This window comes from Numida meleagris, chromosome 2 (assembly GCF_002078875.1).
Source record: "Numida meleagris isolate 19003 breed g44 Domestic line chromosome 2, NumMel1.0, whole genome shotgun sequence".
NCBI lineage: Eukaryota > Metazoa > Chordata > Aves > Galliformes > Numididae > Numida > Numida meleagris.
In genome coordinates this window covers 98073945-98099732 of record NC_034410.1, presented here as the reverse complement: position 1 = coordinate 98099732, position 25788 = coordinate 98073945, and the positions used below count along the sequence as shown (strand labels likewise).

At 41.4% G+C, this 25788-nt stretch overlaps 1 protein-coding gene across 2 annotated transcripts in view; it reads right to left on the bottom strand.

Annotated features, from left to right (window-relative positions):
• Positions 1-23601, bottom strand: part of LAMA1 (laminin subunit alpha 1) — a 99800-nt gene extending 76199 nt beyond the window's left edge. Inside the window, exons 1-3 of one of the 2 annotated variants that reach the window (XM_021386617.1) lie at positions 23487-23601; positions 2687-2857; positions 2243-2355 (exon numbers count right to left, since the gene is read on the bottom strand). In XM_021386617.1, coding sequence (XP_021242292.1) covers positions 2243-2355; positions 2687-2857; positions 23487-23577 — 375 coding nt within the window. In that variant the 5' untranslated portion in view covers positions 23578-23601. Of the gene's footprint in view, positions 1-2242; positions 2356-2686; positions 2858-21729; positions 21869-23486 lie in introns of those variants that run through there. The other variant, XM_021386618.1, reaches the window with a different exon arrangement.

Below are 25788 nucleotides of genomic sequence, written 5' to 3'. Positions count from 1 at the left end.
TTATGAACTTTGTGGTATACAGACTTTTGCCTTTCTGATGTCTAGCACTAAGCACTCTTGAATACCTTTGAAAGTCTGAAACAGAATAATACTAAGGAAAATATTCTTATTGCTGTGATGGTGAAATATTTTACAGCTGGCACAAGTACACTACTGACATTTATAATAGTCAGCATTTATATTAATTCATCATCATATTGCAAAGAAGCTGTCCAGAGGAGAAGTCAGGCAAAACATTCTTTCTGTCTATAACTACTGCTGTGGATTCTGTTTCTGTAGAATCGCCAGCACAGAAAGCGTGAGATCATAAATCAAATCTTGGTATCATGTACATCAATATTATGCCTCATTCCTAAACTACTCTTTCCCGTGCTCTGGATTTTTGCCATACATTTAATGGAAAGAAAAAAAAAAAAGGAAATACTATCATACATCTGGTTCCAGAAAGAGCAAAAGGCATGCCTAGTTTTTATGATCCATGTGAGCTACAAAACTGTGACGTAGCCACTGGCTACCTTTATAAAATGTTTAGTATTAGTTATAATAACACTGAAATGCTGATGGAGAAAGGTCAAAACAGCAATTTTGATCTTGATTTCATTAGCCAACCTCTGTTCTTAATGAGATTCCATCAAGCTGCTCTTCAGTTCAGATGTTTTTTATGCAAAATATACTAAATGTAAGATAGAATATTACTTGAGGGAGTATTCTCTGCTCCCTTCAACTTTGAGTGACAAGACAAATACAACAGAGACAGACTGTGGTCAGAATATATATACCTGGGATAAACTGGAGTAGTTTTCATCAGGTAAGGGAATCCCCTTCATTCACCAGCTGAGGCTATGTTGCAGCCCTCACCAACCTGATCACTGGGTTGTATATCTATGCTGTACGTTAGCAACAACGCAAATAAACACAATTCCTCTTATTGTTATAATGTCTAGTAATTATTCAAAAATCATAAGTAATAAGCAGATTGTCATTCCTCACACTAAAAAGGGTATTCATATATTATATATTCTGTCAAGGAACATTAAATACCATGTTTACTTTCATACACTACTTGACAGATTTAATGCACAAAGTTTGAAACATAAAAACGTAGAAATGTTAATGAATATCTTTAAAGGTCCTAGAAGAGTATTTTTACAAATTTTCTTGTGAATGAGTTAAGTAAACAGTTCCTAAAATCACTAAGGTCCTTCATATACTTTTCTTTATTATTTTTCACTAGTGCTGACTTGTTTAAAATAAGCACACCAAGTCAGCTCCAATAACTTATTGACTTCAAGCAAACTTTATTAACCAAATCCTTTCTTGAAAAGCAGCAATTTACATTTGAGTTGCAGAGCCCTACATGCCTTCTCTCTCTCAAGCTCTCTAAGGAAAACACAGAAGAAAGGCCCCTTGGGGGAAACATTTCAAATCAAATTAGTGAAATTGAGTGTGGGTCAGGAGAGGAAAGATACATGTTTGGAGAAACATCAACAGGGCTAAGATTTAGAGGGCAGCTCAGCTGGTCTGTTTCCAAAGTAAAAATGTTCTAGGAGGAAAATAATGAAGTCATCACCCCCTCCTTCATTCTCCTTTCCTGTTTGTCCATTTAGAAACTAACAACAAATTCAACTGTTCAAATGAAGAAGTCCCATCCAAACCTTCTGTCACTGACAAAAGATCCTGTGATTATTTTCCTAATAGTTCTGCTTTCTTATTAAAGAGGAAACTAGACACTAGTTTAAATTTAGGAGCTAGAAGGGCAAATACTTCCAGTTTTGCCATTAACTGCCAAACACTGTTTGCTTCTTGAAAAATGTCTTTGATAATCCAGACCTCAAGCAACTTGCATGATACCAAAAGCAGAGAAAAAGAGTATCAGAGGACTACTGGGGGAAAGATAGCAGAGACAAACAGAGGAAGGTTATCAAGACAAAGGGTACGCTGGTGTAAACTCTCATCTGCACATGTACAACTGTTGCTCTGCCATGAATTACAATAACCTGTGAAAACAGAGCCATTTTTACTACAGGCTGATAGGAATAAAGTATCTAAGATGTTCTTTAAAAACAATTGAAAAACACATCTGTTTTAAATCAATTTGCTTAAGCTTTAACTATCCAGCTTTAGCTATGTGCTATTAAATGACTATTAGATGTCCTACTATCTAAACACTGAAAAAGTAGAATTAATTGCAGAGATTTATATCCTGCATTCAATAAGTGACCCTTAGGTAAATGTTACTCACCTGCCTTAGATCCAAGGTGATGGTCACCCAGTGGTATTGCCTCCCATTCTGAATGCTGGGACTTTGCCACCAATTATTGGTACCATCAATTGCACTGGAAATTGGGTGCTGCTCTGTTTTAAAGAGGAAAAAAAAAAGAAAGAAAGAAAGAAAAAAGTAAACATTTCTGGAAAATTCACCTGAAACTATCTTCTCTGACCCAGCACATTTATTTCATGCAGAGTATAATGTTTTTCTGCCATAAAGCACTCAACAGTACCTAAAAGTGATTTAAGGTGTTTGCTCTTTCTGTCAGTCCTCTACTTAAAGGCAACTTCACTCATGTAGTAGAGAGACTGAGACAGAAAAGTATTTGACCCCAGCGTGCTTTGTACTCATGGGGAACAGTCAAAGAGAACAACCAATGAAACAAATAAAAATAAAAAATAAAGTAGTGAAACTTGCCTTTGGGATTGGCACTGTGGCGGTCACAAACCCTGCACTGGGCGTTGCGCAGTGGCCGTCCTGGGACATGCTCAACCAGTTTGCAGAACATTTCTGGTCCCTTCTCCCCACAGGTGGCGTTGGTGGAGATGTGAGCATTGCTGGCCAGGTTCAAAATGGCGGGAAACAGGCCTTGAAACAAGTGATGATTATCAGTCACAGTGTTAAGGCAAGCAAAATACAGACACGGTTATGAGACAGATCTCAGAATATGCAGGGCATCATAATTAGCTTCTAGCCTTAGAGACACAGATGCAGAAAAATGCAATGGAAACAGATTATTTTGTGAAAAGATTATCATAGCAATCTGACACCAGCACATCAATCATCATAGTCATGAGGCGCTGCCAGGGAGGTTCCCCATGGCTGCCCTGCTCCTGTCTGAGGGGGTGGGATAGGCCCTGAGTGTCAGGCCCTGATGGACCCAGGGAGCCCTGTAGCCACAGGGATCTCCCAGCCCTCCTGAGAAGTATCTGAAAGAGCTCTCTTCCAGATACTAAACCTTCTTGCCACATTATGAAAGGATTAAAACCAGGCGGTAAACTGGCCTGCTGCCTGTGTGGAAAATGGCATTTAACCTGAGCTCCTCGGGGCAGAAACACCACCACCCTCAGCGACATGCTCCTCGCTCCTGCATTTTAAGGGCTGTGTTTTAGACCTTTGCTCTGGGCTTTTCTGAAACCTGTGTAAATTCTAAGGGAGAGCTGACTTGCTGCTTATTAATCTTTACACACTTTGCCATACTTTCAAAAGGTGCTGCTCTTGTGCACAGGAGTAATGAAAGACTGCTGTTACTGGCTTCAGAGCTCTTCATATCTTCTAAATGGAGTGAAGTTTTACTTGAACTTGAAGGCTACACATAAAATTTAAGGAATACTTCAGGTGGCAGAAAGAAGTATGTACAGCTTCTCAGCAACTTTGTAATTATTTTTCAGCCTTCTTTCTTGATCTAAAAAGCTGTTATTTCTGCATGGTTAAGTTTGCATCCATCAGCACAACGCAGATATTCCATTTCTACTGAGAAATAATTCAGAAAAGGAGAACCAATTTTGGAAAAAACAGACCCGTGTGTTGAGATTAAATATGACGGGCTGAAATCAAAGCTGAAGTCTTGGTACAGCCTATTAAGAGTGCTGGAAGAATTGCTACTGTTGCAATAACAATGGATCAAAAGCACATTTCTGAAAGTTTTTTGTTATCTTTCTTCTGTAATAAGGAGTGAAAAAATCAGGCATATTAAGGCACATTTGTGAAAATATTTTTTGAGTGTGTACAACTACACAAATTATTTTCGTCCATTAACCTTCAACATATATAGCAAGACTGCAGTATTAATATTTTGGTTTTCTCTAAACTGTCCTTGTCAACAAGGCAGAATTTAATATTCCTTTGATTTAAAGTGTTTTTGTCTGCCTAGTATTTGCATTACTCTGGGAAGGCTGGAGAAAACTTTTAGTGCTATTCAAATGCTGACTTCAGCTTTAGAAAACGTGGTTAAACTCTAACCTACTTCACTACAGTATGAGTAATAAAGAGTGTGTTTTCAATTGTGTTGTGTTCAAAACTTAGCAGGAGGGAGATAGAGCTTTTATTTATTTATTTTTAATCCTTACTTCATTTAAGTTAAATCTAGACTGGGGCATACACCTTGTTCTCATTATACCTAAATCTGATGCAGATGAAGACATGGAGGATATACTGTTGGTAAGGCTCTTCTTACATTAACATGCATTCTGCACACTCATCTTCTGTTAACTACAGTGTTGGTGCAGTATTGCTCCAGAATTACAGCTGTCGGTAAACAGAAATGCAGCCTTCCATTTTTTTACTATATAAGAAAGCTCTCATTAGGAAGATGGTACCCTCTTTTACATTAATCCCTAACCATTTAAAATCTTCTGTATTCAGTATTCATTACTGTTCACATAGGCATCTATCAGCCAGCCTTCAAGAACTACCAATTAACTTTCCAGGTCATTCATTACCTTCACTCACATTACACAGTAGCACTACCGTTTGTTTCCAGGGTAGTTTGTTACGGTGGCGTAATTTGCCTACAATAACCTTTAGTCAACAGATTTGTGCCAAAGGAATAGCAAAGCTCTGAAGAAAAAGTGCTGATGGCAAGCGCTGTCCTAGGTAAATTCTATTCCATAATCCCAAACTCAGATCAGGTTCGAACACTGTAGCATTCACACTGGACTGAGCCCTTTTGTCTGCTTGTCATCAAGCATCTCACTGACATTTATCAAATTTACTGATTGATAATGAAATGAATACTAGTATGATGCCATTAAGATCTCACAGCAAGTTTTCTGGGTCTCACAGAGATAAGAAGAAAGGGCATTCCAATCCAACTGAACTGCACTGAGGTTTTGTCCCAGGATTGAAACAAAAAATAAGGTTATTAGCTTCATGCTGGAATAAGCTACATCTCTTTAGATGCTAGCTGATTACATTAACCTCAGACTCTCTTTAATGTAATCAAATTTAACAGCAATTTGCAGAGGTGTGTCCACTTATTTCAGTAGAAACTGAGAGTAGCCTACAAGCTGATTTATAAAGAAAGGGCAAGTATCTGCAATAAACAAAATGAAAAAAAGAGACAAATTTAAAAGAAATGATTTGCATCTTTACAGTACATCATTCCTCTTCAGGCATCCAGCCTGCTCTTAAGAAAAGCTTTAAGAAAATAACTGATTACTGATAATGGTGACGTCAAGATGCTCCTCTGCTGCAAAAAAAAAAAAAAAAAAAAAAAAAAAAAAAAAAAAAAAAGATCAAAAAAAAGGAATATAATCATCTTTTAAAATACATTTTCACCCCTCTTAGGGAGAAGTAGGTATGATAAAGACAAATCACCACATAAGCAGTCACTTAAATAAGCCACTTACAGATAAATAAGTGACTGTCATTATACCCTGCTTTAAAATCCAAGTGACCATAAGCCACATATAACTCTGATAGAAGATACCATGCAGCATTAAACTAAACTTTTAGGAAATTATGTTTGCATTCCTAAAAACATTGATGTAACTTCTACATCAGAACAACTTTGCATTCTGAAGTCTGGCGCAAATGATTGATTGAATTGGATTTATCATACTTATTGCCACTAGAAAGGAAGGGAAGGGATACAAAATCGTCACTGCCTCACTATTGAGCTATCAAATTCCATTATCACATTAAGCAATCATAGCTAAAAGGCTTTGAAAGAGCTTTGAGAGACATCTATCTGGATGGCAACAATCTGTAGCATTCAGATATTGCTTCTCAGGTCACTAATCTAGCCTGATCGACTATACTTCAACTGTTAAAATACTTTGTAGCAAATTTTGCAAATAAGCACTTGCTATGTCAGCTTTTTACCATTGAACTCTCCTCTGTTTGGGAATTACCAACCATCATCTTGAAAGAAACTGTGGCAGACCCAAGAAAAGCTAGAATTTTTGAAGAAACTCGTCTATTTCTGGGTGCTGGCTAACGCTATTCATGATAAGGTAAACTCTTTAACTTCATTTTTTCCCAGCTACTCAGCTGCCTCAAACCAGAGATTCACACTCTCCAATGCCAGAGAATGAATTCTGTGTAGATGCTAGTTTGACCTTGATACAGAATAACAATTGGTTCATCAATTCAGCACAGATGCAAAGCATGACTTCATTAAACATTTGAGCAATTTGCGCTCATTTCTAAGGATTTGGGATAATCGACATATTTGACTGAAACTACAAGAAAACTAAAAACATGAGTGCCTCAGTGCTTACTGTCAAAATTACGTCAGTCAGGGCTGTCCTACAGGGGGAGGGGTAAAAGCCCAGGCTCAGAGAAAATGGAGGGAAACAAACCCCTAACAAGGCAGTATGCTATTTGGATATGGTAGAATTTGTCATATTAACACTATACAGTGTTTGGCCCTTAAAGAAGTGTCAAGGAAGAATCTAAAAATTAGAATTGGCTGTTGTTATAGCTCAGCAGGCAGACCTTGTGGTGAAGGACATAATGTTAATATTTCAATGAAATTCAGGGAAAAGGCTTGTTCATAATAAAGTCAGTTGCAACGTATTTGAATGATGGTTGAACAGGTAGGTGATCAGCATGCAATATGCCAGGGAAAAGAAAGACAGGCAAAAACTTTTTAGGTAGGTGAGGTAGTCAACATGCATTTATGTGCTTCTATGTGTCTGCCAACTCTAATCCTTCAGAATGAATAGGTCAGTTGGAGCATGCAGCTTGTTGGGGTGGATCCAAAGTACTGGCAGTTCACATAAAGTCATCATGGACTGAGATACATCATTGCATAAGTAAAAGGGGTATGCAAGCAGGGCACCCATCCATCTCTCCATCATAAAGGTTATGGCTGGTCATATGGCCAGCATTTCTTTGGGAATTATTCTACTTGAAATATGTGTCTACAGAAGTTCCCTGTTGCAGAGATGAGTGCCATCATCCGTCTTTCCTTCACTCTTAATTCTGTGTGGTTTTATAAGTTTTCTTCACTGTTTATTTCATTCCAGGTGTAGGCTATTGGGCAGCCCTGATGTTTTCTCCGCAAAGAATTTTAAGGATTTGGGGCATGTTTCCAGAGTTCTGAGTTTCCAGCAAACCCCAGGGGAATTTACAGCCACTGTCTGTCTGCTGCACAGCTAGATACGAATGAAACCTCAACTCCAGACCTGATTAATGATTAGAAATTAGTCCATCACCACCATTCCATTACAGGAGTAGAGAGTAGTGGTTTTGCGCATTTTGCCAAAATCCATGGGTTGTCTGTGTTTTTGAATATGTTTGCCTTGCGTGGATTCTCGCAATGTGATCGATAGGCAGGGTGAAACCATATCTCTTCCATTTTTACAGATGGTATGTGGATTAACTGAGAGATTCATAGAATAATAACCTCCCTAGCAGAGTCACAGCTGATTTCAATAAATTCATTTCTTTTACAAACACAGTTGTACAAACAGAAGGATACATATGGGAGTTCTGCTTTACAAAGGCTTCACTATGCCAGCAAATATGTTCAATAAGCATGAAAAAGATAATATTACTTTTCATATCTTGATAAACATAGCAGGGATGGTGAAGTTTCTCACAGGAAGGCCACATATAAAACAGCTTCCTGTTGAATTCAGAATAACTAATCTGATACTTGATATCAGATTAACTAGTCTGATAACCCCAGAAAATTGAATAAATTAGGGAGGTGATTTTTTTCTTTTTTAAGAAATCAGAATACCAAGCTGATAGGAAATAAATGGAGAAGATTATCTAAAATAAGCCAAGAACAGAATCCAGAAGGTGACAATGTTTCCTGCATTTTTCAGCAGTGTACACAAAGAAGAATTCCAACCAGACTTCAGAGAGCAGTTTTGCTGAGACATTCAGCAAAGCAGCAGCTTGATTTTCACCCTTTTTTGTGTGTGTGCTGAGTGTAATAAAGCAGTAATTCAAGTGAATAAAGTAAATGTGACTTAAAAAACATAAAGAGCTGATGTGTGCAGTAACAGTAAGCTTTTTATTGTGTCACATCTTGGAAGCAGAAAGGAGACTAATCTCATTTGCAAATTAATATTTTTAAAAATGTAAGGCAATCCTTGGCTCATGACAAGCAGACAATGTTGAAGTTTGTTCACTAGCAACAGATTCACCATTTACTGAAAACATTTGCAGAGGACACAGTAACAGTTGTTCAGAATGGTTTGTCGCACTTCAGGAAAACAAAAATGGCTGGGGACAAAATGCAATAAAATGTCACAGAATTTTAGAGTGTATAAAATACATTATAGTATTATACTACAGAAGTTGAGGTCACATTCTTTATAACATTCTCTGCCAGTTTTCAATAGCGCAGTTTTGTTGCAGTTGTTCTGTCTTACTCAAACTCTGGACTAGGTAAGTTTACTAAATAAACACGCTGGAACTATCATGCGTGGGTTCAGATTCTTCACATGCTTAATAGATCAACCCTCATTTTACTTCACCAGAAAATATCCCTAGCTTACCCATGTCTATATATCTACATCTGAATCCTGTTCTGTAATCACAATGAAAATGTGGGCTGATTTCCCCAAAATAAATGGGCTTAAATTAACTGCTGGAATTAAGGCACCAAATCAATTCCTATAATCAGCAAGAAGTCTGTGGTGTAATACCCAACTTGCCTTTATAACACCTATTGTGGAGTTGTTGCATTAAAAATATGTGTTAGCTGCAGCAACAACCCATATGAAGTTGCACACCACACTTCATAGAGCTAACAGCTTAGAAATTATTTAAAAAAGGATGAATCGTTTTTCTGTAGTTATACAGAGAGCAGAATTTCTGTGAGCACAGCACAAAATTTACATGACCCAATTAAGATGTACAGTTTTATTACCAGCACATCTACAAATTTGAATTTGCATTATTATGACTCTTTCAGATTAAGAATAAATCCTCACTACCATGACAGACTACTCTCTCCTCCTAGAACTTGTTCTCTTTGTTTCCTCATGATGTTGAGCAAAGCTGACTAATGTGTCGATCACAGAAAAACTACTCAAGGATACTAAGTTTCGTAAAAATGAAAGAATCATTAGGGTTGGAAAAGACCTCTAAGATCATCTAGTCCAGTTGTCAGCCCAACCCCACCATGCCCACTAACCCATTTCCTTCAGTGCTGCATTCACACAGTTCTTGAACACCTCCAGGGATGGTGAATCCACCACCTCTGTTGGCAGCCTGTGCCAGTGCCTCACCATTCTTTCTGAGAATAATTTCCAAGCAATTTATTTTATTTAATTCAATCCATTTTGAATAGATGAACATAGTAGTTTTGCCTACTCTATTCTCAAGAACTCCCAGCCAGGGATATTCCTCCATATGAGTGCTTTATCACTCAAATTGGTTACCAATTTTTAGTCATCATTGCTCCATTCATGATCTTGCATGATCTTGATTACAGCTTTTGATCACCTGAGACACTATTATCATACACGCTTTTCTCTTTTCCAAACTAAAGAAACAACGCTTTTGTCTTTCCACAGTCAATTTTCTAAACCTCTCATCCTTCTGAATTCTTGGCAGTTTGCATCTCTCCAACAGTTACTCCTCAAACCACGTCAGCACCAACTGGAGTAGAAAAATTTCATAAATTCTGGATAGTTTTGTTAATGCATCCCAGAATAATATCTGTTTTCTTTGCAAAGCACTACAGTTGAGTTTGCATTGCTAAGGTAAATAAGGATCCTTTTCTGTTGTACTGCTGCCTAGTCAGTCATGAAAGAGAAGTATACTCCACAGAGGCCCAGGGCTCGAGATCAGATTATCTGTAAAACAGCTCACTTCACAGCTTTTTGCTGAATGCCATAAACCCCTGATTTAAGAAAAATCTGCTGATCATTTTGTACCTCTGACTCTGGAAACCTTCTGCAAATCACAATTCAGCTAAACAAACACTAGAAGAGGTTAATGTGACCAGAAACATTTCATTTGAATCCTGCACATTTTCAGAGAACAAACAAATTGCCAAAGACCAAATTCTGTCCTTTCCTCTGCACAGATAGACAAGAGCTTCTCTGCCAAACATTTTCTGCTGTGGCTTACGTGCATTCAGCATTATTAACAAGAGCCTTATTACACTATAAGCAAAGGAATTTAACTCCTGTGGTCTGCCCTGGTCTAGATGATGAGCTAATTACCAATTAGTGTTTGAAACCAGTATTGGAAAAAAGTATAACACTGAATATTTCTTCTGTCCAGTTGTGTCTTTTAAGTGCAGCATTTTTTGCATCATGTTATCCTATCAAGAATCTGCCCAGAAGTTGCCACAGTATTCATACCAAAGTGAAAAAGTCAAAAGTTGATAGATCGGCAGGCTGCCAAGGAACAACAAACCTGCTAGACCATGAAATTAGTTCTTGCTTACCAAAACCTTGTTCCACATGTTGAGGAGTCTAAATTGTACTCATTGGTTTGGGAGTGTATCATTTTTGTTTTTATTTTTTGTAAGTATCACAATAGATATTTTCCTGAAGTCACTTTAATCTTGGAAACAATTTTCACCTTAACTTGAGGTAAATACTATTAGTTACATTAGTGTCTTGCTACTTTTGCTGATGTACAGCCAAGGAGACATTAGCTTAGATGAATATGACAGTAGCACTGGCAGTGTGATCGGCATGCCAAAAATTGGATACCTTAGTCATTCACCATTTATGACGTGTCTTAATTTCAAAGAGGCAAAAGATTGTTGTTCCTATTAATGTTTGATTTAAACCAACCTTTTTTTCCAACTTTTACTATGTCTATCTTAATAGATAACAGCTCATCCAGTGCTTCTTTCCCATAACTCATTTTCAATCTGAGGCAATAGTCTTTTGTAAGTGAAAATCATGTCTGGGTTTGACCCTAATTAAATTTGCATGCATAAATCTGCAGCATTAGGCTTCACACTGAGTATAATAAAGTGGAAGTTATGACCCAAGTACCTGTAAGCTCTCTTGTAATTTTAAATTTATAGTTACTACTTGCAAATTCTAAAGGGCCTTAGACTGAAAAAAAATTAAAGGTGTAGTAGACTCAGTCATTTCTGTACTGTGATCCAGTATCACAACTTAAAGTGTTACTGCATCTTTTCTACACTTTCCTAATTACACTCATTGGGATTGAGTGTACCCTCATCTGATGGTACGCTCTAATGACACTAAGCTGAGTAGTACACTTGATACAATAGAAAGGAAGGACACGATCAGAGGGACCCGGACATGCTCAAACAGTAGGCACACAAGAATCAAATGAGGTTTAACAAGGCTGAGTACAGGGTGTTGCAAGGCAATCCCAGATACCAGTACAGACTGGGAGAAGAACTCACTGAGAGCAGCCTAGAAGGCCAACAGTATTCTGGGCTGCAACAAAAGAGGCGTGGCCAGCAGAGAGGAAAGAGATTGTCCACCTGCACTCTGCCCTTGTGAGGCCCTATCTGGAGTGCAGCATCCAAGTCTGGGGCTCACAGTACAGAAAGGATGTGGAGCTGTTGGAGCGGGTTCAGATAAGGGCAACAAAGATGATCAAAGGGCTGGAGGACCTCTCCTATGAAGAAAGGTTGAGGGAGTTTGGCTTGTCTAGCTTGGAGAAGAGAAGGCTCTAGGGAGACCTCACAGAGGCCTTCCAGTAAATGAAAAGAAGCTTACAAGCAGAAGGAGGACCAACTTTTTATGTGGTCTGATAGTGATAGGGAAAGGGGGAATGGCTTTAAACTAGAACAGGGGAGATTTAGGTTAGATGTTAGGAAGTAATTTAAACTCAGAGTGTGGTGAGGCACTGGATCAGACTGCCAATAGGTTGTGGATGCCCTATCTCTGGAGGAATTCAAGGCCAGGTTGGATGGGGCCCAGGGCAGCCTGATCTAGTCATTGGTAACCCTGCTGCCCATGGCAGAGGTGTTGGAACTAGATTATCTGTAAGGTCCCCTCCAACCTAAGCCACTCTATGATTTCCCACATGAACACAAAGAAAGATCCCTTGAGGCTGCTGGCATCTCCTTGTGATCACAAACCAAGCCTTACCAGCAAGCAGTAGCACTATAGGGTGACTGTGAAATGTATTTTTCACTTAGTTCACTGAAGTTTGTTATTCACCCATCATACATAAAAATTAAATGTATGTATGTAAGGCTTTTTTTGTTTTCCTAAAATGTATGCATTCTCTTAATATTACAGTGTACAAGTGTAGCAGATGAAGTTAAACATTTATTTAAAGTAAGTGGACATTTTCCATTAATTGAAAAGCTATTTCAAGTTGAAGAGTTTTTGGCACCTCAGCAACACTAGCTTCCCTGTTTTACAAATCCATGTGCTTTTCTCAGACACGGAAGTAAAATATTTTCTTTCAAGCAGGCACAAAGCCATTACAGGAGCACGTACAGCCCTGTATCAATGCCAAGGCTTCCTGGGTGGAAAGGAGGCCTTTCCTCTAGCTTACTGGAGCAGGGATGATTTGAAATGTGCAGCACCTAAGACATGCAAAACTTGCAAAATTTTGTCAGCAGAGATGATGGAATGGTCATCTCCAATTTAAATGGTTAACTGGGAAATATCTTCTGTAGTTTTTTTTCCCAGTTATAACTGCTTAATATACTATAGAGGTGGTGTTCTGCTTTAAAAAAAAAAAAAGAAAAAGAAAAAGAAAAAAAATATACCCTGCTGCCCTTTTCCCTAGGCATTTTATTTGAGAAAGTATTCCGTTACCTTCCTTTGTTTACTTTAATTTGCTAGTCTTGACACAGAGGTTAACAAATGCATGGGACACCTCTTGCATCTCCATACTTCAAAAATTAAAAAGTCAGCTACGGCACATTTTCGATCTTTCAAACCTTTACAATTCCAAACCCTCTCTACTTTAAGGTAAATATCTTCATGAAAATCAAAGGCATCTGTGTCACACAGGGTAAGATCTTGAAAGCATAATTTTAAGGACACAAAATTACAAAAAAACAATATAACTACAAAAAGTTCCTTTCTGTATTACCATTAATGCTCAATAACCCAGCCATACACATGGAATTTTAATCAAGTGTCCTGGAAGTATTTTGCCTTTGGCTTGAAAACAAGAATGATGGATGCACTTCAGCCCAAAGGTCTGCTGTGGTGCAACACAGCAGCAGCTCAGCACCACATAGCCATTCACTCACTGCCCCCTAGGTAGGATGAGGGAGAGAACTGGACACAGAAATTGAACTCGTGCATTGAGATAAAAGCTATTTACTAAGACAGAAGATGAAAATGGAAACAAAAGGACAATGGTAAAAATATATATTGCTAATATTACCACAATAACATTATTCATCTCCCACCAACTGATGCGCAGTGGCCCCTGAGCAGAAACCAGCAACCATCCAACTGCCCGCAGTTGTATACCCTTCCATGGGCTGTCACATGGTATTGCATTAACATTACTAAGTCCCCAGTCTAATTCAGGCACCTGTCCTGGCTCTGCCTCACACCATCATGGTGGTGGCTCTTCCTATCCAGCCCAGCCCCAGTTGTGCTCCCATCCATCAGTAGCAACCAAACACTGGTGCACTATGAACACTGGGCTGAAACCAAAAATTTTTTTAAAAGAAAATTCCAACATCCTGAAGACCAGCCTCGAGAACAGAATCCTTTACTTTATAATTCAGCAATGCTACTGTGAGACTCTTGCTCATTTTGCATTCAATCCTGAAAAACTCCAAATATTTTTGTTGATTTACTATAGGAAATGAAGCAATTATTTAAGCAGAGGTGAAAAGTGTGAAGCACTTGTTTCTCATTGTTCTCAAGAACGGAGGAAATTAAAAGAGTTGCTCAAGTTTTAAAGAGTAGGCGTGTAGCATCGGTTGGTTCTACATCGTAAATAGGATTTTTCTACTTTGGGACAAACACCTGAATGTTTTCCCTGCCACTACACCATTGAGTAGCCCCTTTTTATCCCCCTTTCCTATTACCACACCAGGAGTTCCAGCCTGCCAAACAGAACAAAACCTGTATTTCTCAGCATCCACTTTTAACTGGGGAAGTGGTAGCACAGCAATAGCAGATCCTTACAAGAAGCTGCAATAAAAAGTTTCTGAGTATATGCGTATCACTGGAGCATCACTGTGGCAACCTGTGATCTATGCTAAGACATGCTGAATTCAGTTATCCACCAGCAATCATTGTTTGCACCTACTGTTTGGGGGCAGAACGGCTGGAAAGCTGAACAAAGGAAAAGGATCTGGGGGAGTGTTAGCTGACATCCAGCAGACCATGAGCCAGTAGTGTGCCCAGGTGGCTAAGAAGGCCAATGGCATCCTGGCTTGTATCAGAAATACTGCTGTCAGCAGGAGAGGGGGATGATCACCTTCCCTGCTATTTGACACTGGTGAGGCTGCATCTTGAGTTCTGCATTCAGTTTTGTCCCCTCACTATAAGAAAGACACTGAGGCCCTGGAGCATGTCCAGAGAAGGATAACAAAACTGGAGAGGGGTCAGGTGCACAAGTCTTAAGGAGAGCAGCTGAGGAAACCGGGAGTGTTCGGTGTGGAGAAGAGGAGGCCGAGGAGACCTAATAAGGTCTTCCAACTGCTCTCTACAACTGCCTGAAATGAGGTTGTGGTGAGGTGGGGTGGGCGTCCTTTTGCAGGTAACAGCAATAGGACAAGAGGTAATGGCCTCAAGTTGTTCCAGGGGAGGTTCAGGCTGGATATTGGGAAAAACTTCTCAAAAAAAGTGGTGAGGCATTGGAACAGGCTGCCCATGGAGGTGGTAAAGTCACCATCCCTAGTGGTGTTCAAGAAACATGGAGATGTGGCACTGAGGAACATGGTTAGTGGGCGTGATGGTGGTGGGCTGATGGCTAAACTGGATGATCTTAGTGGTCTTTCCAACCTTAATCCTTCTATAGCTGTACTGATACACTATGGAAAGATAGTCATCACGTAACTCAGCTTGAAGTTGCAGTCATTTCTTCCATTAGATATGTCCTCACCATTATTATGAAAAACAAGAGAAATTAAGCTGTCCCTTATGTGATCACTTTTAAGTAGAGAGTGTTCATTCATTTGACTCTGTATTTTCTGCATGGCTTTAGCAGTGAAAAATTTTTGGTGGATGATGGCAGATATGCTGTAAACGTACTTAAAGGAAGATAAATTGTCATAGGACTTCATACTTGTCAGCCTTAGCTTAAAATTCATTTTTCTTTTTATATATCCATTTCAGTAAGAGCTTGGTTTTGCATGAACAAAAAAAAATGTATATACTTTCTAAAATTCTATTAACTTTTTGCAAGATTAGTTATTAATATCCAGAAATAAGCCTTAGAAAATGCCCAGGTTTATTCACAAGTCATGGAGTTCTAGATGCACGGTAGATTTGCTTTCCATTTGTCAAGATCCTTTTTATACTGTAAATGAGATATATTATCCTGTAAATGCAAAGTGAGCAACTTGCGCAATTTAAAAGGAGCATATTTCAGTGTCTTACTGAACAATTACATTAGTTAGCAACTACTGAAGGAATAAATGAACAATTGTCTGTAGACAAATGCAAATTCACAGCTAATTCTCCCGAAGTCAGTGAAGTTAAATTGATCCCTCCTATTCCCATCAAAAAGTTCAACTCTGGCATATTTTAAAGGGTATTTTCTGGTAGAAGTCACTTAGCATGCACTTTAGCAACTCAACAGGCTGAAGCAGATGGATGGAATCCTAGAAATTTCAACAGCATGTATTTCACAACCCCAGTTTAAACCACGGTTTCCACAGACCCTGACAAATCAAAGAGCCTTCACTGCAAACTTCTGCTATCTAGCCATTCTCAGCCAATAAAGAAGAAACAACCTAATCATCAGAGGCATTAGCAGACATTTACAACCGTTTTTTCCCTCCTCTCTTACAAAATGCAAGATATGAACAAAGAGGAGCACTAAAAAGCCAAGTGAAATATATGAATGGTGTGGCACAGAGTATAACAAAGCAGGCATTAGTCATTCATGCATTTGAATGAGAAAAGCTTGTTAAGGGAACATCAGACCGAAAAAAAAAAAAAAAAGAAAAAACTAGTGGGCTTTTTAGCCATCTTATTAGTAGAGAAGTGACTTCAGGAACAGATTTTCTCCCTTCAGTAAAGCAACTCTCAAACAGCGAAGGTGTAATTTGATTGATTGGTTTTCCAGGCATAAGCATTATGCTGGAGCTGGATGTTCATCAGTTCACTGAAGTGCTTTTTGTCTAGATACTCCTGGTTGGATCCAGAATAACTGTGAGAGGTCAGCAAGGACTATTGTACCCTCCTGCACCCCGGCCAATGACTGCCTGGGGAGGAGACAGTGGAGGGGCAGCACAGGAGTAGCATGGTTTAGCAATACTTAATCAGATCTACAACATCTAACAATTAAATCAAGGCTACAGAAGTTCTTTCAAATTACGTGTATGGGTTCTGCATCGCCTCTGCAGCCATTCAGCAAATAAAAGCTTATATAAACAAATATGATAAAGGAGGCATTGGACATAGGCCTGTCTTCAGGGTCATTTTGGAGAAAAACAACAGTAGAAGCACAAGAAGTGCTGAGGGGAAAATAAAGATTCCACTTCAGGAAGACCAGTTCTTAAACAGCTTTTTAACCTTTATTCTCATGCGGGAATCCAGAGGGGGTCTGGATCTCACAGCACAATAAATGAGCTCAGGGAAAGGCATTACCTTATGCTTGCAAAACAACTGTCACACCTGAGATTTTATAAAAGGAACTGATCAGGGGATAACTCTGATGAATTCATTACTGTATTAATTGATTTTTTTTAAAAACAATCATCAAAAACTAACAAGTTTTTATCAACTTTGCTGAAAGCTCAAATCTACCTTTGCCTACACAAAGCAACTGCATGATATTAATGGGGATGACTGGTAGGAGAAGCACAGAAAAGACAGGATAAACCAGCTGAGGCCATTGCCCCACAACAGCCAGTGCTTCCCACAGGATGCAAGGCTGAGCTGCTCACAGAAAGCAGATCTGTGATCAGCCCAGCAGTGGATGAGACTCACTGCCATGCACCACCCTTCCAGTTGCCCTGTTAATTCGTGTTAAAGCAACACTAATTTTCACAGAGGTACTCCAGCTACAAAGAAAATGAGCACAGATATACCTAACCTTTTTTTGCTCTCTTACAGCTCCACCAGATGAAGCACACGCATTACAACGCAAAGCCTGGGTGCTATACCCATCATAAAGTGCCTTTGGGTGCTAGGATCAGCCTCTGAGATGTCACTCAATAAATGTAAACATATATAATGGGAGGTTTGATTGATGTGCACCTGAGGTTTATGCCAGCTAAGAAATTATGATTCCTGCAAGCTGACCTAACCGATTTCATCTTGTAAAACTTCAACACATTATTTCTCTGTATGGTCAGAAAGGGATGCCTCGAGGACAGCAGGTGTCTAACCCCTTTAGAAAAAAATTGAAAGGCACAGAAGAAGGCAAACTCCATCAGAAGAACCTTGTGTGAGAGTGCTGTAAATACCAACAACCGATCAACACACTGATAGTTCTGAATTTCCAGAGATGCATTTTCTAAGCCCTCAGGGAACAGGGAGAAATATTTATGACAGACAAATGTTTTTATCTTAATCTTCAGTCTATTTAGCATGCTTTCATGGGATTTTTCTGTCACATACCTTTGCATTCTGGGGAAAGAAGAAAATACTCTGCAGCTTTTTGGTGCTAACTTACTATCAAAAGAACCAACAGAAAAAAAAAATCAAGATCTAGGACCCTCCAACCAACACCTATCTCAGTGTTTTCTCCACAAAATGCCTAAGATGTTCTGTGCAGAGCACCAGAAAAAAAAAAAAAAAAGAAATTTCTCCAGGTTCATTCTTTTCTTATCTCATCCTGAAGGTAGATTCCAATCATCCAAATTTGCACCTAGTTAAGACTCCTTATCTTTTGCATTAATCTTTACATCACAAATTCTTTGTGTATTATCAAGACCCATTTCTTTTTGATGGTTTTCAAAATACATTTGTATTCTCTCTTAGGAATTTAGTGAACTGTATTATTTCAGAACAATGGTACCTGCAAAGGCAGCATACCTGGACATATGCACTGTGGCTTCCATTTAAGGTGACTTGGTAGATGGGCAATCTAAAATTTAATTTTGTGTATAACATCATACAGAACTAAGTCCATCATGCTAAGGCCTCAACAGCTTGCATCTATCAGAGAAAATGCAGAAGTCATTGTTCCAGACCTATAGCTCCTACTAAACAGTTACATTGGAGCGTGATGAATCCTGCCGCACAGTGGAAGGGAGGTTGTTGCAGTTCCACTCTCCCAAGTCCCATCAGTTGTAAAGTTGACCATATATTCCCAGTAGGCATACATGTACACACTCAGATACAAACACACCATATATGCATACACAAATAGCCAGTCACTCAGGTCAACCAAGACAGACAAATGCAAGCAGTACTAACAGATTCATCCTATTAACTGCTCCAGCTGATCAGAATAAAACCTGTAAGTGGAAAATAAGAATTCATATACATACATAAATGCAATGTGGATTTCTTCAGTAGCTAGACACTCAGCCTGTCTAGTAACTGGCCCCTGGATCTCAGGTCTCCCACTTTGCTGACACTTGGGCATATGAGCCCCTCAGGCCCACAGCTCCACTTGCAAACACACACACACACACACACACACACACACACACACACACACACACACACACACACACACACACACACACAGTATGGACCCCTTCAGTAACTGGCCTAGACTCCCAGCCTACCCAGTAGCAGGCCCAGTTCTTTTCATCTCCATTTGGCTCATGCACAGATGCACTCTCATGTAGTAAGTCTCTTGGTCAACATCTACATCCCAGTCTCCCCACTAGTTGTGCTTGATCTCCTGGTCCCTCTGGCATCCAACTCACAGACCTTCTGATCTCTACAGTATCCATCCCAAAACCGTGGTTGCTTTGAAACTTGGCTCGTAAGTCTCTCATCCTACAAGCTAGCTGGAATGATCACACACTGACATACAGACCCACACAACCTACAACCTCGTGTACACACTCCAGTATCTCCAGCCAAGCACACAAAACACACCAGTCCCTGTAATACATGGCTCCCTATCCATTGATTAAGACCTTCACATTCAAAGCATACAGATCCCATGACCCAGGAAAGCAGTTTAGTAAGAAGACAAGACAGATTGTACTTATGAGGTACACTGCATGGAAAGACAAGCATACTGAATATTTGTCTACAGCCAACTGACATCTTCTATCCTCTTATTCCTCTTTTTTACACTATACTTGTATTCTCAAATCACCTTGATCCCCCCCTTCCTTTTCTCTTCCTCTTTTCTTGTCTTTGGCCCTCCATCTGTGGGGTCCTTCCCCATAATGTCTTGTCCAATCTCAAACTGTTCTTCTCCCATGCCCCATACAAGGTCCCATAACCCCCTGTAGGCAGCCAGACTGGAAAGCTTCTCCCATAGCGCTCAGTGATGAACATTATCCCCATCCCGTGGGCAGATGGCTATCATGAGACGGCTCCTGGAGGGACTCACTTTCTACCCTGCTTGCCCCACCTTGTTCCTTTGTGCCTGTGAAAAGGAGGGTTATCACATAGCTTAACAAGTTGAGTGCAGACAGTTAATAAGTATCTTGTGGTCCTGTTACTTAACCCAGGTGAAGACGCATGAGGGGTGTAGGTTTGCTGTAACTGTTTCCAAACCACGCAGAAAGTGTAAACTCAAAGTTCACCATTCTGCTCAGTTTTGCCAAAAACTGGAATTTTCTCAGCATACCATAGCATTAAGGGATTCTGCCTCAGACTCCTTCCATATTTTCAGCTCATCCGTCTCCTGTCTTTTACCGTAAATTTGCAAGCAGCACTGCCTCCAGGCTTTCCACAAGTTGCAAGGGACTTCAGGTTTCTTCTGGTGTTCTCTCTTGTTAGCAAAGAATATTAATACCAGTGGAAGCACAGCAGAGACGTTAAAGAAACATGTTTAAGAAATGGAAATCTTTGTAGGGTACAGAAGCTTTCCCATTTCAGAAGATATATCAACCACTGACAGCTGGGAGTCAGGCAGAAACTGATTCTAGGAACAAAGCATCACCTCACTCTTTGCCACAGGTTTATTATCCTTGAAGAATCCAGTATTTAAGACTAGTTGAAACAAGTTCTTCTCAAGCCATTAGCATATAGCAAGCTAAAAGGGACAGCATGGCAGTTCAGAAGTCCCTGTGACACTTCATTATTTCATACAGGAAGTGTTTGATAATGGAAAATCCAGCTCATCTTTAAGACAACTTTCTTCAATGATTTATTGCCAATCAAATACATTCTGGAAGTCTGGCTCTCTTTTTCAAAAGTGTCTGAGGAAATTATATCAATCCACAAAACACATAAAGATGTAGTGAGGCAACTAAGACCATACCGTTTACCTACCCAGGCATGAAGACAAAGTTGTAGCTACTCAACTCCAGCATCAGCATTTTCTCTTACCTATTCTCCTTCTCCACCCTTTGAACTTGCATTCTTGACTATACAGTAGCTGGATCTCAGAGGTATTAGAGAGATTTCAGACTTGCCTCTCCCCCCATTACCTGTCACAGCAATCTGGCAATAAGGCACTCTATTCAGAAACTGGAGATGTGGGTTCAGACAATCTCAAGCTAAGGAGATTAACCCAAATCTCCCACTTCCTGTGCAAGTGCTCTAACGTTCTGATTTATAAGTAAGCCTTATCACTTATCTTTCAGAAAAAAATGTGGTTGCTGAACATAAAAGTTATGATTTCTGCAATTAGTCATAGCCTAAGCATACTTACTGAGACAGATTCTTTAAGTAGGGTAGGCTTGTAACTCCAATGGTGATAACTATGATTTTTAATTACTAGAAAATCACCTGACAGTGGCAGAGCAAAATTTAAGAGATAAAAGCAATACTGTGCAGTCATTAACTGGATTCCCCTTCTGCTTCGCAGACGTGTATCGCTGTTACCCTCAGTATAGTGAAGAACGCATTTCCGCAGAGCAAAGCTGCTACATAATCCTCTGAAAAGGTTGTTTGCTTCTGAGGCAGCAAACCAGCTCTCTTCCGGATTGGGACACCACTGATACGTGCTTCACCAAGAACAACTCCCATTACTGGATACAAAAACTCAATTGAAAAATCAGACCTGACTTTTCAACAGGATGGGGATACCTCAGCAACATACCTGCAATTAAAATGCCAACTAAATTTTATAGGTATGTAGATATTAATCTTTAGGCTGAAAGAACCAATCATTAACCTTTAAAGCTGTGTGCTATAGTAACTTTACTATTCTGTGCTGCTCTTTCTTAGCCTGAACTTCAGCACTCTCTGACAGACCCCGAGACCATTGTATGCTCCAGTTTCCTCATCTGCTGATAGGACAAAAGAAGCACCAGCAGAAAAACAGGAAATGCTGAAAGAGCTCTACCAATGTACTCTCCACAAACATACCAAGGTGCATTTTCCCCCAAATTCTCCATTATTCCGACGTCCAAGAAATCTTTTGATTCCCACAACAGGGCTTTTCACATCATCGTGATGCTTGCAAGCTTGAGCCTTAGTTGTTTACTTTCTGCACAAGAGACATGGCCATTCTAATCTGCATCGCATTCCTTGCATTGTTTTAGGTTCAGTTATCTGGAATTCTGGTTTTGGAAAAGCAGTAATCCACCAGGGGGGTTTGATGCCCACTGCTTCCTCTGTGAATCTGTGCTCTCATACTGAGAAAAAGAAAAAAAAAAATCCATCAACTTAATCTAATAGGAGGAATGGTCTCCTGACCTGATCTTTCATCTAGAAAAATATCAGGTAATTAATTTAAATAGCCCCAAGAGGGGTGGCTTAGGTGCAATCAAACATACTGCTATCTTCAATCAGCAGATATTAAAATGTGCATTTTATCAATATGATCAACCATGTGAGCTGCAACACAAAAGCTGGAATAGCAGTACTAAACTCCTTACAAAAGCGGCAGCAGATTACAGCAGTAGGATCGTTGCAAGTTTATGTTCGGGGAAAAAAAATAGGTGCGGGCTCTCTGATCAGCTTTTAGGACAATCCTTAAAAAAAAAGGGAAAGTACGTTAGTTGTTTGCTAGCATACTATGAACCATTTGAACCATGAACTAAGGTTATTTGACATAGAGAAGATGGAACTTCGTGAAAACACAACTGTGAAATGTGTGTTTCGTGCCACTTCACACAACCAGGTTCTCACAACCAAGGCATGGTTTATTTATCTACAAGCTGAAGTTTATGGACTTAGCAATTGGCTTGGGTTCGATTTTGCCATCCTGACTTTGAAGATGACGTTCTGTACACACATATTAAAAGCCACGCTTGCTTTTACGGCTGCGTGCAAACAGCCAGATGCTGATCTCCCGCACTACATCCATCTTGAAAGCCACGCTTTACCTTAAACAATATCAAGCCACGCATCTGCACAGCACATGCCTCCCAACTATTTTCCACTCTTGGCTTCTGTTATACCGAACCCAGTCGCGGCCAGGGACCAATGCCGGGAGCGGATCGGTGGCAGATCAGCGGCCGGATCCCAACCAGAGGAGGGCACCCGGTGCGGGTCAGCGCCGTACCTCGCAGCCCGCACCCGGAGCTGCTGCCCAGCCTCAGTCCCGCAGCACAGACGCCGCTCACCGCTCTCCAAACAAAGAGGATGCGAGCAGCTCGGCTGCACGGAGCGCTCCGAGGGCAGCGCACCGGACAGAACCACGTGCGAAGAAAGAAAACTTTTGCAACTTGTATCCATTACAACCACACGCTTCCCTCCCGCGTTTTGGATCCCTTCTCATCCCTCGTAGCAAGAGCTCGATCTGGTTCGCATTAGCGCAATGCGCGGCATCCCGCGGCTCTGCCTTTTCCTCGGAGGGAGGCACCCAGTGCTGCGGCCCCTGGGGGCTCTGCTGCGACGGGGCGGCCCCGGGGAGCGGGCACCGGCCGTGCCTCCCTCCTGCCCCGGCTCCGCGCCGCTTCACGGCCCCGACAAAGGGAGAGGGCGGCCCCACTGCCGCCGCGGGAGAAGAAAGGGCACCGGCAAAGAGGGGAAAGAGCGAAGGAGGAAGAGCGGACGAAGGGATGGCTAAGAGGAAGGACAGGAGCACGCCCCGGGCACCCCAGAAGCTCTCCCGGCCCCGGCATGGGGTGCGAACAAACTCCACCGCACCCCCCGCCCCAGCACGTCCGCGCCCTCACCTCGGGGCTGGCCGTGTCCCGGAGCCCCGAGCAGCGAAGCCGCCGCCAGCAGAGCCAGCAGCAGCCGCCGCCCGCCGCTACCCATCACCATCGCTGCCGCTGCCCGCCTCGCCGAGCGCGTCCGTCTTATAGGCTCCCCCCGGGCGCCCCCGGCCGCCCCGCCCCGCGCTCGCACCCACGCACACCCACGGAGCCCCACTGAGATGCCCCCTCCCCGCAGCGCTCCCAGCCGTGGTTGCTGAGCGCCCGTAAAGTTCGGCAGGGTCGCAATGAATGAGCTGGTGCTCTGAGGGAGCAGGGGGGAGGACGGGGAGCGTGCGAAGTCATGAGGGAAAAGTGTGTGTGTAGCGCGGGGGAGGCACTGCTAAGCCAAGGCACTGCGCGGCGTTCCTATACGGCTGACATTGCCAAGGGCTTGAAAAATTCGGTTTGAGGCTTTCCTTGCGAGGGTGTCCCCCCCGAGCTGTGAGACTTCACTGCCGTGCCGATGTGTTCCGCACCGCACACACACAGCAGTGCAGCCATGTTTGTCAACTACAGGTTTATCTCTCCAATGGGCTGCCTGCTTTTGTCCGGTGGGAAGGCTTTGCAGCTTTAGTGATCAGCTGCCTCTGGAACCTACACAAAAGCAGGTTGAAGAAATTCAAGATAGAGCTGTTTCCAGGTATTTCGTTGAAATTCCATGCACACTTCGCTTCCCTGTTTTAAGGGCTGTCAGTCACACAGCTCATCCGTACAGCACCCCGTAACGACTATCCCACGTACAATGCAGCAAGCAACATTTTTTAGGAAAAGAACTGAGTGCCCAAAATGAGTTAGCTGATTTGGAGGAATTTTAGAATCACAGGCTGGCTTGGGCTGGAAGGGACTTCAAAGCCCACCCAGTCCCACCCCCTGCCGTGGGCAGGGCTGCCCCCCACCAGCTCAGCTGCCCAGGGCCCCATCCGACCTGGCCTTGAGTGCCTCCAGGGATGGGGCACCACAGCTTCTCTGGGCAGCCTGTTCCTTTCTGGCCAAGAGACACTGTCCCTCAAATGCGAAACATCACTGAGAACACATGCTGATTATTTTTTAGGAAAATATTAGATTGCTCTGCTATTTAACCACATTGTAAAATAGCATAACGCCTGCGGGTTGTGTGAGCAGAGTTAGGATGCAAGTGTGTTCCTCCCATTGTGGGGAGCTGCTGATGGAGCCCAAACTGCAGCTTGGGCTTTATTGATCTGGGTAAATAAGCTCAGAAAAATAGCAGTAATGTGTATGTTTTACATAAAATAAAGCTATTTCTTATTGTGTAACTCAAGAGTTATGAGTTATACTTGAGAATGCATGACAATGTTTATACTCAAAACATACAAACAGGAAAAATCCCCAGGTCAAGGAGATAAAAATGAAAATGTTCTGCCATAAAACGGTATCAAAGGCCTTCAAGCCTACAAATAAATAACACTCCACATCTGTCCCTTCCACTAGATCTGTCCTCTGCTTGCACCAGGAATGTCTTAAATTTCAGGACAGGCAAGAAGGAGGAAAGCAAAACATCTGTGGAGAGAAAAGTCAACAAATTTCAAGAGCCAATTGCCATTTTTTCTAAAATTGTCGAGGTCAGGTTAAGAAACCCTCTGCGAGGGATTGCAAGTACCAGTTGGGAACCAAGTACAAAGGGAAGAGAAAGAGGAGCATCTGTGCAGCATAAAATCCCACCAGTTTGCAGCTTCATAATTAGTTTAACCATTTTGTCAAATTCCAAAAGACTGAAGAGTACTTCCTTTCATGCATGCAGTGAGTGCCAGTTCTTTCCTATATGTGTTTATCCTCAGCAGAATATTCTGCAAGAGCTAGAGTATGTATGTCAGGCCTCTCACTACAAGAAAGACATGGAGGCCCTGGAGCATGTCCAGAGAAGGGCAACAAAGCTGTGAGGGGTCTGGAGCACAAGTCTTATGGGGAGCGGCTGAGGGAACTGGGAGTGTCCAGTCTGGAGAAGAGGAGGCTCAGGGGAGACCTTATCACTCTACACAATGACCTGAAAGGAGGTTGTGGTGAGATGAGAGCCTGCCAGGTAACAGCAATTGGACGAGAGGTAATGGTCTTAAGTTGTGGTAGGGTAGGTTCAGGTTGGATATTAGGAAAAATTTCTTCACTGAAAGGGTGGTAAGGCACTGGCACAGGCTGCCCAGGGAGGTGGTGGAGTCACCGTCCCTGAAGGTGTTCAAGAAATGCGTGGATGTGGCGCTGAGGGACATGGGTTAGTAGGCATAGTGGGGATGGGCTGATGGTTGAGCTACATGATCTTAGTGGT